At 39.5% G+C, this 14,296-nt stretch overlaps 1 protein-coding gene across 1 annotated transcript in view; it reads left to right on the top strand.

The window, feature by feature from the left end:
- Positions 1-3,024: 3,024 nt before the first annotated feature.
- LOC109996704 (alpha-2-macroglobulin-like) overlaps positions 3,025-14,296 on the top strand; it is a 34,331-nt gene continuing 23,059 nt past the window's right edge. Inside the window, exons 1-19 of the mRNA XM_020650965.3 lie at positions 3,025-3,177; positions 3,279-3,459; positions 4,197-4,350; positions 4,569-4,621; positions 4,995-5,015; positions 5,836-6,001; positions 6,083-6,167; positions 6,281-6,431; positions 6,666-6,783; positions 6,897-7,006; positions 7,094-7,261; positions 9,084-9,311; positions 9,432-9,495; positions 10,916-11,061; positions 11,147-11,296; positions 11,444-11,590; positions 11,681-11,768; positions 11,945-12,092; positions 12,861-13,086. Of these exons, the coding sequence (XP_020506621.2) occupies positions 3,092-3,177; positions 3,279-3,459; positions 4,197-4,350; positions 4,569-4,621; positions 4,995-5,015; positions 5,836-6,001; positions 6,083-6,167; positions 6,281-6,431; positions 6,666-6,783; positions 6,897-7,006; positions 7,094-7,261; positions 9,084-9,311; positions 9,432-9,495; positions 10,916-11,061; positions 11,147-11,296; positions 11,444-11,590; positions 11,681-11,768; positions 11,945-12,092; positions 12,861-13,086 (2,490 nt within the window). The 5' untranslated portion in view covers positions 3,025-3,091. The remainder of the gene's footprint in view (positions 3,178-3,278; positions 3,460-4,196; positions 4,351-4,568; positions 4,622-4,994; positions 5,016-5,835; positions 6,002-6,082; positions 6,168-6,280; positions 6,432-6,665; positions 6,784-6,896; positions 7,007-7,093; positions 7,262-9,083; positions 9,312-9,431; positions 9,496-10,915; positions 11,062-11,146; positions 11,297-11,443; positions 11,591-11,680; positions 11,769-11,944; positions 12,093-12,860; positions 13,087-14,296) is intronic.

The raw sequence follows: 14,296 nt of genomic DNA on the forward strand, positions 1-14,296 counted from the left end.
ACATGTGACATGGATCCAGGAGAACATGGACTTTTAGTGAGGGGTCTTCAGGATGGAAAAGAAAGAGAGAAAATATCAGTTATTCATTAAATCATTTGTTTGTTCTCATCTATTTTTCTGTATTCATCTGTGTGTAAGAGCACATTTATAAATTCAACAGTGTACTACCCAGACAACAAAGGTACAGTATTCAGATAATCAACATTTAAAGTTAAGAAGATAAACATTATTGTAATCATGCTATTTTCAGCTCTCTCACTCACACAATGATATTCCACATCAAATTGTCTCAGATTTTGTGTGAGGAAAAATTAAGCAGTTTATTGTGGATAGTACTTCATCTTAACATGAAACAAATATAACCTGAATTATTTAAATCATTAACAGGTCCCAACTCTCTGTGCTTTAGTACAGAACATACAGTAACTCATTTATTATTAACATGAGCTCAGTACATGGCTGTAGTCTTCAAACTATTTATTGTACTAATTGCTTTATATCTTATTTTCATTCCACATGTTATTTATATTTTATATTTCTACTGCTATATTCTGTGTATGAGTTCAGTGAAATTTAATATGGTTATGAATATAGTTCTTAATGGTTACAGATGCTCTTACAAAGTGCACTTTTTTAAAAATTTGTTAACAGTTTGCTCAAATCTTAAGACACTACATCAACCATGTAACATTAAAGTCATCCTCTATAACCTACACAGCACATTAGGTTCAGTTTAGTTTATGTTACTGACGGATAATTACTACACAAAGTTTGTTTTTTAATGTCCACATTTACGTGGAGTATAACATTCATCATAACATCAGATAACCATATTTACAGTCTGTGGTTAACCACCGAGGTGAACCTTTAGCTTCTAACATCACACAAACTCATTATTTTCAACAACAACATCTTAACAAACATTTCTAAACCATTGACCGTAAATAATGAGCTACACTGTTAGCCGACTGGTTTACAAGCTAACGCTAAACAAGCTAGGTCCGTAAATATAAACACGAGTAAGCAGTAAATATAACACTACTATATCACTTACCGAAAATAACTGAAGCATCAACTTGTTGGATGGTTTGTTAACCGCACAGCAAGCCATGTATGTTGTCAGATATGTGTTAAACAAACTCTCCAAACGAAGTAAGAAAGAGGAGAAATCAGACGGATCAAGCTGTTAGCCTCCTAACCTGACAGACAGATGCAGCGCGCAGAGCTGTCAATCAAATCTGACACAACCCTAATATGGGCATAGCCGTTTTCCTTAATAGAATAAAATCCGATGAGTTATAAAAAAATTCACCCCCCCCCCCCCCCCCCCCCACAGTGTGAGGAGAAGGGGCCGTCAACTTCTCAGATATATCTCGTTTTTTGAACCACGCTGTAAACATGTTGATTCCTGTGGTAAAAACGGGCTTTTTTGGCTGTGGGCTTATGGCACTTCCGGCGCTTCTGCAGCCAGCCTCAAGCAGAACCTCGAGGAACTGCAGTTTTTTATACTTCCGCATAGGCTTCATTTTTCGAGACCGGAGGTTGCCCCTTGGTGAGAACACTGTGTCAACAGAAAGAGCAGCTGGTGTGACTGTGTTTTCTGGGCGGATCCAGGTTTCAGTAAGGGCAAGTGCCTGAATGTCTGACATTTTTGCAAGTGCTTGGATGAATTCAGTTTTATTCACAGCAGATTGACAGTCCCAGAGGCCAAAAGTAAATGAAGGGTGGGTAGAAGAGGCTTTCTTAAGCAGAGACAAGTTGTTAAGATTTCGTTGTCTATGACAGGTTTGTCTTTTCCTGTTCCCATGAATGACAGAGATTTCTTTGTAGCACATGTTGCGTTTAGCAGATGACCAGAGAAAATAGGCAAAGCAGTAGTCGTGGATGCCCGGGCTCTGTGGCCACAGCTTCCTAGTTTTCAGATCAGAGCTTGTTCTGCTGGCAGTTTCAGATTCAGACTCTTTTAAGCTTGGATTTCTGTGAAAATCCCACCCCAGATTTTCAGCTTGCAATCAACAGAGGGTGTGACACGCGTCAACTGCCTGTACTGTTGATGCTCAGAGAATGAAACTTAAGTGCTCACTCCAAACAAAGCCTGACAACGACCCACTATCAATATCACCCACCTAGCTTACAAGACCTTCCTAGTTTTCAGATCAGAGCTTGTTCAACATCCTCTGTCGAGTGATGTTGTTAAATTTTGCGTTTGTGTCTCCTCTTCCAAACCCTCTGTTATCTCTGCACATTGTGTTTACATTTTACATGCTGGACTTCGCTCTCCAAAGGCATGTTTTGTTTACTGTACTCGTGGAGCAATTCCCAAATTGTGGGCAGAAATGTGGGTGTATCACTTTGGTGTTGTAAGTCTGTTTACAAAGAAGCATCCCACACAGTTTAAAGGGCAATGTTTCAGAGCTAACCTTCAGTTACTTTTAAAAATGCATCTATTTAGCTGTTTTCACAAACAGAAAGCTCTAATTTAACTCCCACTAATTACAGTTTCAACACTGTGTCCTCTCTGTCTTCTTGGTTACCGTAGCGACTGCATGATTTTCTAGCGGTTTGATTTGACACAAACGTTAGACATGTATTTCTGATCAAGGGTACTTTATTTACTTTAAAAGAAATCCAGTTTTTATAGAAAAATGATTGATCTTGCTGTATTTACCTTTCACTTAAGAGGCCAAAAAAAGAAACCTTTCACATATTAATTTGACATATTTGAGCTTTAGAGACCTAGACCATTGTTTTGTTCAGCCTCAAGTGGCCACACGTGGAACTGCAGTTTTTTTGTACTAAAGCACCGGCTTTATTGTTCAGCTCCAGTTGATTTAAGTCAAGTCAAGTCTTTTGCATCTAAATCACTGAATGAAAAAAATTAAATTGTAGGCTAAATGTAAATTGAAAGCCTTATTTTATGCAGGCCTTCTGACTAAAAACCATGACTTTGGCTTCATATGTACGGTAAATGATTGAATAAAAAGCTTTCCAGAATGGATGAGTGGGCGTGTGTGATGTGGGCGAGAGGTGCATTGATTTTTGGCAGAGTTTATTTAACACAGGCCGTCTCTGGGGCTCATCACAGTCAGCCATGGGTCGTCCTGGGGTTCAGAGGTTAACATGGACACTGTTTGTCTACCTGAGTTGGATGTGTGTGGATCAAGCAGTGGCAGGGCCGTAAGTTCACTTTCATTGTCTATAAATTGGATCAAATTCACACTTTTGTTTGATTGTTAGCTCAATGTTAAATATTTCGATGCTCAATTTTATGTGTGTAGGCAGTTCATGGTCACCATTCCTGCAGTCATCGAAGCAGGAGCTGAAACGCCGTTCTGTGCGAGCCTCTTGAAGCCCAACGAGACTCTGGTCATGACCGTCACTCTGAGGTCCCTGCAGCAGAATGTGACTCTCATGGAGGAAACATCCAGTCAGGAGTTTCACACCTGCATTAAGTTCATGGTCAGCTTTTGAGATTCTTTTTGCTTAAATTCTCTGTGGAATTTGTGTTATAACTTCTAAAAACACGACTTCATTTGGACACTAAAAATGGAAAATCATAAGACAGGGGTACCAACAAAATAATCAGCTTTCACAACCAATTGAACCCCTGTGAGCAACTTTCTGTTTGTGTTCATTTTGGCGCCCCCTGTAGACAAAGTGGCACCTCTCATACTTTGCTTATCTTGTTCTGAAATCTCCCTGCATTCATCGAACAATTAAATGTTGAATATCTTAGGTGGAAAATGTCACAAAAGGATGTTTCTGCAACATGCAGGAAATGATCTGTTCTAACACCGACCCCCCAGCAGTGATTACGGGCTTAATACATGACAAAACAAATGAACTAATATCTGATGTTCTTCTTTGTGTTTGCAGCTCATAAAGAGACATTGATATAAATGTCCATCCGTTTCATGATCAATTAATCACCCCACTTTAACCAAACAAGTGTCTCTATTTTGCTTCTAAAACCTATAAAAGCTCATTTTTAAATGTGCTGTTTGAATCAAGAAATTATTTACCAATAAGTGATCTAAAAATATTGAGCTTTCTTATAAATTCTTCAAGATCATTAAAGTAAATATATGTAAACACAAGCCTGACAGTTAGGATTGAAATTCTACCAAAGTATTTGAGAGAGTTTTCATGTGCAAGTGTTTCTCCAGGTGTCTAAGAAAAGTACTCTTCTTCCACAGGCTCCTTTAGTGCAAGATGAAGTCCGAATGTTGGAGGTGGAGGTCCGAGGGGCAACGTTTTACTCAAAAGAAGTCAGAAAAGTTATGATCAAAGCCTACCAGCCAAGCACATTCGTCCAAACAGATAAACCGATCTACCTCCCAGGACAAACAGGTGACGCTGATTAATTTATCTATGATGATGTGAACAGAAGATCTCTGTTTGTGTATGAAATAATCAATAACATTTGAGTAGTTTACAATTGGTATTTAAAGGGTCTGAGAATATTTTTAATGATTTATAAATTGATTTGATTGATTGATTGATGGATTGAATAGAATACTCAGATGATGAGGTGTTTTAACTTCATGATATCTTTTCAAATTCCTCAGTGAATTTCAGAGTCGTCTCACTGGACAGCAAATTGAGACCTGTCAATCGCTTGGTAAGTGTTTCAATTCCTGGATTATTAGATTTTATTCATCTAAAGATTGGTACTTGGGCTGATCTGATTATATATTTGAATAGATTTACTGTAACAGTTAAATATGTGTTGTTTTGTTCAACCATTGTAAAAGTTGTTCCTGAAACTCACTAGAAAGCCAACTCTGTGATTATGATGAGAAGCCTCTTAAAAAGTAGAAATAAAGAAATACATTAACAGTGTTTTATACAATAAAAACTGAAAATAATTAAACAGACTGATTTTCTATGGAAAGTGAAATGTAACTAAGATTCATAAAGACACTGACAACAATGAAAAGAATATAATTCAAAATGCCCTCTAATGCATCTCTCTATTTTTATTTTTTTCACAGTACACTGTCATTGAAATTGAGGTAAGACAATATCGACATGCCTTTTTTAATGTTGCTGAATCAGGACCTGTTTCACAAAAGGATTACATGACTTTTGCAGATGCTAAACCTGTGCAAAAGTGTCAAAAAGACAATGTCTAATTCACAAATCATGCAAAGTGTTCACTGCACCCCTAACTGCACTGCAGAGCAAACAGCGTCTCTACGCGGTGGTGTTTCTTGTGTGTATTAAAATGAGCTTTTATGCTGTCATTTGAGAAAGAAGTTGGCTCCATTTCATGCAAATCGACGTTATTGCAAAAAGCATCTAATTCCCAAACACAGGTGCTAACAGCCACACGTTTTTAGGGAAGTAAAAAGCGCCTGTTGTGAGTTGGTGGTAACTGCGCCGCAGTATTTATAAGAGATGTCAGTCGTAAACTTTCCAGTAGTCAGAAAAACAATTCCCCCCTCTGTCTGTTATAAAAATGAATGAATTGTAAATTAATTCTGTAAATGGGACGTTGACCTTACTTCTATATAAACAGATGTTAAAACTGTCCATAGCTGTCAGCGTCCCCGCACTTCATCCACATGTGTAGAGACGCTCTGGAGCTGTTAGGCACAAGGAAGCATGTGTTTTATTCTTTGAGTTAACCATTCTTGCTTTTTTCAGGGAGGAAGTTTTGTTTGAAAAAGTGAAAGCCATTTTACATTTTTTTACTTTTATGCTAAATGCATTGCCCAATGTTGTCTAACATTTAGAGAAGGATCAACATGAATCAGGGTGGTCTGGGCTTTATTCTGTTTTGAAGACATGTTTTCTCTGTATTTTAATTCCCCACTTTTGTCATGACTACAGGATTCAGCCAGCAACAGGGTTGGACAGTGGTTACAAAAAGAATCCAACGGGAAAATATTGCAGCTTTCATACTCCTTGAACTCTGAGGCCCGCGAAGGAACCTACAATGTCATTGTGTCGATTGGTGATGAGAAGATTATTCATGACTTTAAGGTGGAGAAATATGGTGAGTTATTGTTTGTTTTAATACCTTCTATTGCAATACATTTGTATTGTAGCAATAATAAAAATGAGGTTTTGTCTGCAGTTTTGCCAAGATTTGAGGTAAAAGTAGAAGCACCTGGTGAAGTTAGTATTGGGCATGAAGACATCAAAGTTGAAGTTTGTGCAAAGTAAGTCATGCTTTTTTTCATTCGTTCACTCTTAAACAAACTAACATAGTTACAGTTTGGTGAGAAAATGTCTCTATTCAAACAGCACACGTTTTATTTGTCTATCTATGTAGGTATACATACGGGCAGCCTGTACCAGGAAATGTTAAAATTGAGATGCACCGACCTCTCAGTCGCTATTATACAAGGAACTATGTAGCTACCACTGATAATTCAGATGGCGTCCCTGAGATAACTGCCCCATCTTACATGGAGATAAAACAGGTAGAGTCTGCTGGAACCTTACAAAGCTTGTGCACTATTTCACATACAACATACTGTTTACATCAAAAAACAGAAGAGAATATATAAAGTCACCTGTGTTATCATTCCAAAACAATAACTGAAGATTGTTTTACACCATGGAAACCAGCTTGAACCCAGCTTCAACTCGTTGGGGATTGAACCTAAATGTACTTTATTTGATTTTAATTTATTATCTTTGATTAAACTCTTTAGGCAGATAAGGCCGGCTGCGCAACTTTTCTCATCATGATGTCAACTTTCACAAAACTTGACCAAAAAGTGCTGCGAGATTCACTGCATCTCAAGGCCAGCGTGGAGGAGGAGGGAACAGGCAAGTGTCAATCTTGGATATAAATTTGAGAATGACAGTTAATCCCTCAAGAGAATCAAATGTATTTATTGTTTACATCTTTAAGAGCTTTAACACTGAGGCTTCTTGAACAGGAATTGCACATGATAGTCAGAAGAGACTCGATATATCCTACGCTATCGGAAAGGTTTTCTTCATGGACACACCCAAGATTTACAACAAAGGATCAGATGTGGAGGGAAAAGTAAGTGCACGCTCACCACTTATGCATCAGATCGTGTACACAGTCCAACCTTGTATTCTTAGTCGTACACCTTTGTGCTTTTAACAGGTCAAAGCTGTTACTTACGACAACACGCCCATTCCTGACATGAAGGTGCACCTGTTTGAGGGAGAGAGGTGGTCATCCCGTCTGCTGCAGAATCTCACAACTGACAGTGAGGGTGTCGCAGCTTTCACGATAAGCACAGCTGAGTTTAAACAAGACATCCAGCTTGTCGTAAGTACGATGTGAAACTGCACTAAAAACTAAGACAACATCAAAACACACAAAAAGGCCAAGACCTAAATTATCAATATGCTTCTACTGATCCTCTCAGATCATCTGCACAAATATCTGCATATGACTGGATTTTGGAGTCTTATGAAGAGAAATGTACTGCTTTCTGTTTTGTTGAGACTAAAGCCTGGTACACACTACACGATTTTTTAAATCTTAAACGATTTTGAAAACGTGAGAGACTCCACACATGACAACAATCCTGACTGATTAACAGTTCAGATCGCACAGTGTGTGGAGTGCCGAGTTGATCGTCTTGTTGCACACCACACACTAACCGATTAATTCGCCGACAACCAGAGTCTCGACTATCACAAAGTGTAATCTTGCGCAGTCAGTCGCGATTTAAGAGAAAACAAACATGACGGGCAAACTAAATGTGGCTAGCTGTTAGCTGGTACATCCATTACGGTAAACATTTTGGTCAAAGTGGTTTGTTTTACAGGACACGTTGTATATAACTCGTGTTGTTGCCACAAATCAACAAGTTGGTCCTGACTTCATGACATCCATTTAACTTTATGCTTCGCGATTGCTGTTGTTGCCATGGTAATGTTTGTTGTGCTTCCTGCTTCAGTCAGCTTGCTTCCCTATTGGCTATTGTTCCATTCCACGTGACAATTCACAGAGACCGTGCTTGGCCGTCTACACCACAGGATTTCTGATCGTAAATGTTGAACACGTTTAATATTTACGATTTTAAATCGGGGCGGCACCGATCGTCTTCCTAGAAGATCGGAAAGAGGTTAAAATCAATCTTAACACACCTCACACCACAGGAGAATCTGACCAGATAATCTTTGGAACATCAGATAGTCAGGCCTTTGCTGACTTTGGTCGGAAGGAGGGAATCAGGCCCAAAATCGGCCCGATTATCTTGCAGTGTGAACCCCGCTTTAGTTGAGTTGACCAATCGTGTTGAATGGGATTTGGTTTCTTTGCAGGGAAACAGTCCTTGTCGAGAACAGAATATGTGATATACAGATTTCGTCTTCCATCAGTTATAATGATCAACAGTTATGCCTTTTAGGGATCTGTATCAACATGTATCTACAAACACAAAAACAAAACATACAGACATAAAATCTGATGATTGACATCACTACCCATATACTCCCATGTCGGGATAGTAATAATAAGTTACACAGAGGGTTCTGAAGTTGTATACTGAGTTGACTACCAAGTTGTTTTATACTATGCAGTATATTACTCCATCATAGTTTACCCTGGTTTACTTCAGCGGCATAAACCTGAACAAGATACTGTGTTACTTGCAATAAACAGGTTTAAAGTTCAAACCCAAAAATAACATGATGCAGTGTGCAATATTCCAGAGGAGGGGGGGATGGAATTCAAATTGAAATTATTCTCTCTTTGACTTAGACTTAGACTTTCTTTATTGTCAATCAAACTTATACTTTACAGTGCAGATAAGAACGAAATTTCGTTGCATTTGGCTCGTTGTAGTGCAGGATAAAAACAGCAGCATGTATTTACATATAAAAAATAAAAATAAGGTGCAGATATAAATAGATATAAAAAGAAAAACTATGAGTAAAAATACTATACAGATAAATATATTGCACGTTATATTGTGTTTTACAGTCCAGTGAGGTAGTCCTGTGTGGGGGTTTGAGGGGGAATGGAGGGATTTTTTTTTTCCTGTTCAAAAGTCTTATGGCCTGTGGGAAGAAGCTGTTACAGAACTTGGTTTAAGGTCAACAGACGTAGGCTCATTTCTGAACTTCACTCCACAATCTAGGTAAGCAGTAAACCCTCAGTGAGGTACGACGGGCATCGATCTCCTTACTACCAAACCGGAGAGCACACACTGACCTCGGTCAAACCTTTTGCTCCAGAAACTAAAACAATCAGCTCCCTGGAGGTGCAGAAGAAGGATCAACCACTGGCCTGTGACACAGAAGAAGAAATCTTCATCCGTTTCCTTGTCGTCGGGGAAGCCCAGGGCTCTGCGGATGTGATGTATCTGGTAGGTGAACTGTTTCTAAGTATATTCATATCTTATATCAGTTTATAATCTGCTGTAATGAGAATGAGGTGTCACTGTGAGAGAGTATTACTTATTCTATGTGTCTTTTAAACTCCACAGGTCTTATCCCGAGGAGTCATTGTATGGCAAGGATTCAAACAGGTTGAAGTCCAAGATAAATCAGGTATTAAAATATTGGCTTTAATCATGAATCAGGAACTTTCTTGCCACGAGGGCCCAGAATGTAAATGTTTGTCTAACCTCTCAGGTTAAAGATTTCTTCACTAGAGAGAGGGAGGCAGAATTGCATATCTTTTTGCGTAACCCAGAGGTTGTTCACTCAACAAACACAAACTGAACTTTGTTTTAAAGCCACTGGAAACCTAAATCCATAAAAGTCTTCTTACTTTGTAATACAGGGTCTCCTGTACATAAGAGGGGGCATCTAAAAGTATCAAAATTCCAAGCACTGTTTTTAAGATTCTGTTAACTTTTACTGTAGTGGATTTGGTGTGGTTATATTTGAATATTTATTATGAAATGTTAAACAATAAATTCAAATTCATCCGGTGATTCCCAAAATATGGACTGGGAGCCTAAGGTCAGGCCCGGAGTTATGATAGGGGGACCTGGCAACGCTTAAAGGCAGTGTTGGTAATTTTTGAAAACTAGCATGATTTTGAGAGTAGCATTCCCTCGGTGTTCCGTCTGCACCCACCTCTATGCTCCCTCAAAAGCCACGCCCCTCACTTACATGCGCAAGCGCCATTTGTCAAGAAGCGGACCTCAGCTCATGCTTTGAGTGTGGGCTCGTTCAAGCATGGGGTAGAGAATGAACAGGGAGACAGGGAGGCGTGTGATTGGTTCATCAGATTGGTACCTCGTGCAGACATTGGTCAAAGTTTTTACAGGCTTACAAACTGATACAGATGACGGATTTTCTTCATTCCTTTTTCAGAGCACGAGTTATTAATTTCTGTAAGGACCCAAAGACAAGTTCAACCAAAATATTAAAAAGTGTATTTAGAGAAAATGATCAACCTTACCTTTAACCTAAACAATGCATATTGTTTTTTCACAAAAGCAAAGCATGGGAAATATTTTGAAGACTTTCAGCAAAGATTCAATCACCTTCCAAACCAGACGTCACAAATGTAGGAGTTTCAGTTTAGTCGCTTGCTAGTGTTTTCAGTTTGTCACACACTGAACTGCTATTCTGAACTTTTTGCAGCCAATCTTGACATCACTTCTAAAAATATAGGATTTGTTTTCAAAGCAGTAAAAGTGGATACATCTTGATGTGTTAGATGAAGGGTGGGGGCACATTTTCATCTTCCCGGAAAAGTTCCAGAACCACTGAATTAATCAATCATATGAAGTGTGATATCACATTCAGCCAGCCTGATGAAGCCACAGGCGAAACGTGTTGTTCGATCACAATAAAATGCAGTTATTTTCAGTGTGCCACGGAGTTTTGATTTATTTTTCATGGTTTTTCTTTCAAGTTCCAACCGTGCGTACCTGAGAACATATCAGCTGTGCACGGGGAACCTGTTGACCATTTAGATAATTCTGTCTATTAAAAGCCTGTTTCACTTTTTCAGTGACTGAGGGCGAGATGTCCTTTAAGTTCAGAGTGTCCCCTGAGATGTCCCCAGACGTCCAGGTTGTGGCTTACGCTGTCCTCCCCAGTGAGACGGTGATCGCCCACAGTTCTGACTTCTCCACTGAGAAATGCTTCAGTCACAAGGTCAGTGTTGACATCTCCCAGATTTGTTGGTTTTGAAAATAGTTATTGTTGTCCCATTGACAACATCAGTTTTTCCTTGTGTCAGGTGTCGCTGGAGTTTTCTCCGTCCTCAGCTGTCCCAGGAGAAGAAAACACCCTAAAGTTGACAGCCCAGCCGGACTCTCTGTGTGGTGTGAGCGCTATCGACCAGAGCGTCCTCATCAAGGAGCCCGGGAAAACTCTGGACGCAGAAAAGGTAAATGCTTCAATAAGGTAAGTGCCTATTAGTCTCCTTCAAGAACCAGGTGACTCTTTTTAACATGACAGACCAATATTTCCCCTGTTGGAACCTCATTGGAAACTTGTTGGAAACTTATTTTTGCTGCCATTCCTTTCTTTTCAGATATTTAATCTGTTGCCAGTCAGAAAATCCACCCATATTCCATACTCAGCTGAAGACGCTTTAGAGTGCCTGACAGTGAGATCAAAAAGATCATATCTGCCGTACCGCTCACGGCGTGCCGAAGATGATGCTTACAACGTTTTCCAGGTAATTCTTGTGCAATGTTTCCAATATTAAATGTTGTGTTTAATACATTTTTAAATAATCTTTATTTCTTGTTGTTGTTGGATTATCTAGAATGTTGGGCTGAAGATGGTAACCAATTTGTTTATTCGGACGCCATCGTGCCTCACCTATAGAGGAGAAGAATACCACCGGGGCTATGGTGACTTTTTATCTTTAATTTATCATACTTGCTCGTTGAATTTGTCATTGTTTGGTATTGTTGTTTTTTTGCATCTGTTTGATAAGGAGCCTTTCCCGAGCCATTCAGAAGCTGTCCTAAAATTTAAAGCAGAACATCCTCATGTTCTGATGAAATATTTTCCGGTTTCTCTACAGGACACAGAGTTTATGACATGGATACTCTTATTATGGCAAAGGTGAGCCTGGAACGTCCACCAGGTCCTGGCAATGAGGAGTCTTTAGTTATAGAGACAGTCCGCAGTTTTTTTCCTGAGACTTGGATCTGGGACCTTGTGAAAGTTGGGTGAGCTTTTCAAACTTTTACACATGATGGTATGCAGTGATGCCTGCAGGATTAAATGTTATAGCATGCACTTCACGATAAGGCGCTAGAAATGTTTTGATGTTATATCGTTACGTCATTATGTTACACCAAAGATTCACATTCAAATCCATGTGTCATGTGGTGAGTGGAGCGGCCAAAGACCTCATCTTAAAAACAAAAGGGTGGAAAGAAAACCTTAAGAAGAAAGGAACCAAAATGAAGTTTAGACAATTACAACAAACTGGAAATTTATTTTTAAATGGTATGGGTTTAAGGCTGAGCCTTAAACCCATACCATCTAGAGTGGGACCTTGTTCAGTACTTCCTATTATTTGTTGATGTGAGCGTTTTACAGTAAGCATCTTATTTTAATTTACCAAACAGCTTACAGACTCACATCAAGCCCCCGATGATATGAAATGTTTGTGCTTCATAAAAACATGGCTTAGGTCTTACTCTCCAAGCAGGATCACAACAGCCAATCAGAGGAAAGATAAAAAAAAGGGTTTACTTAAGAAGTGTTTGTTGATCCGTCCCATACAGCTTTGATGCTGATGGTAAGGTTGTAATCAGGTTTGAAAGCACTTAAATAATGCTGGACTGTTTAATTTTTTAACTGTGAAAACTCTTAATGCTGTTATTCAGTGTGACAATTAGTGTCAGATTTCCTGTAGAGAAATCTGAGATCTCTTGAAATTTTCAAGCCATAACGGAGACCGATGTGTTTCTTTGTTTTTGCTGTTTCAGAGAGTCTGGGACAAAGGATGTGCCCCTCACTGTTCCTGACACCATCACCACCTGGGAGACAGAGGCTTATTGTTTGTCCCCTCAGGGTTTCGGTTTAGCTCCTCGTAAAGAGCTCACTGTCTTCCAGCCTTTCTTCCTGGAGCTCAGCCTGCCTTACTCCATCATCCGAGGCGAGAACTTTGAGCTGAAGGCGACTGTCTTCAACTACCTGTCCAGCTGCATCATGGTAATGAATGTTTTTACCCCTACAACATAACAATGTGAAACGTTTGCTTTAATATCCGAAAAGAACCACTACTTGTCTTGGTCTCAACACTTCCACAACCTGAAGAAGAACAGATCTGGTCAGTGCCCGAAGAAGGCCCTTTAGCATCCCTCCTACCTTAGACAATATGATTGTAAACTTCAAGAGCCCCTGGCGTCACCTCGAGTTTACCCCCACTGCACTGACAGCATCCGTTTTTTTTTTATTAAGTCTAACAAAGCTCTTCTGAAAGTGGTGAAACCGGTGTCCTACTGGTTAATCTGTCCCATGTGCAGATTGTAGCGGTGTGGTGAAACATTACATATAGTAAGCACTTCACTGATGATTCAATTTCGTGTAATGTGTCCGTTATCAACGTGTTTAATCAAGGCGTTTATAATTTGTGTGTGAGCGTAATCAACCTGTACAATCAACTGAAGTGGCTCAATGCTTTTGAGTAAATTTATTTAAGGCTAAGCTGCTTTGACTACTTAGAGTGTATCTTTTAATGGTTGTTTAATTATTTTGGAACAGATGTTGTCCGTTTATTTTGATCAGAATATTGTGATTTTCCTAATCTAAGTCACCGAAGTGTAGTTCGACAGTGGATAGAATGATCGAGTTAATAGAGGAAACACAGATGGTTACTATGGTAGTTAGCCAAATTATGTTAAAGTCTGGTTGGTGGACAGAGACCTGGCAGTCTGCGATTTGAAACAATATGGCAGACGAGAGAGGCAAAAGATGAATAGAGAAAGACCAAAATCGAAACAACAACAACAAAAAGGTTTTTTCTGAACTATTCTACGAAGTAAAGTGTAACTTTACTTTCTTTGATACTTTCTAGATTTATGACCTAACTGGGACATTGGAGTCCCCTGCTAGTCCCATAGGGTTTTTGTGTAACTTGATTTGGTTGTGGTGTATCCATTTGAGGGTAGGCATTGTCTGTCCTTTGGTGACCTTGATCTGGTAGACGACAGGTGAAAGTTTCTCTGTGATAACCTAGGGCTTGGCCCAATGAAAAGGGGGCTACCTGTAGAGACTTCAGGATTGCCTTTATGTCTCTGTGTCCTGTGCAAGGGGAGTCATGGGCCTGAGTTAGCATCACCCCCTTGCGGCTCTGAGGCACAACAAACGCAGGTGCAGCGAGTGGGTCAGAGGCAAGTATAAAGTGGTCCTTGACGACCTT

The sequence above is a fragment of the Labrus bergylta genome, chromosome 11, assembly GCF_963930695.1.
Source record: "Labrus bergylta chromosome 11, fLabBer1.1, whole genome shotgun sequence".
NCBI classification, from domain to species: Eukaryota; Metazoa; Chordata; class Actinopteri; order Labriformes; family Labridae; genus Labrus; species Labrus bergylta.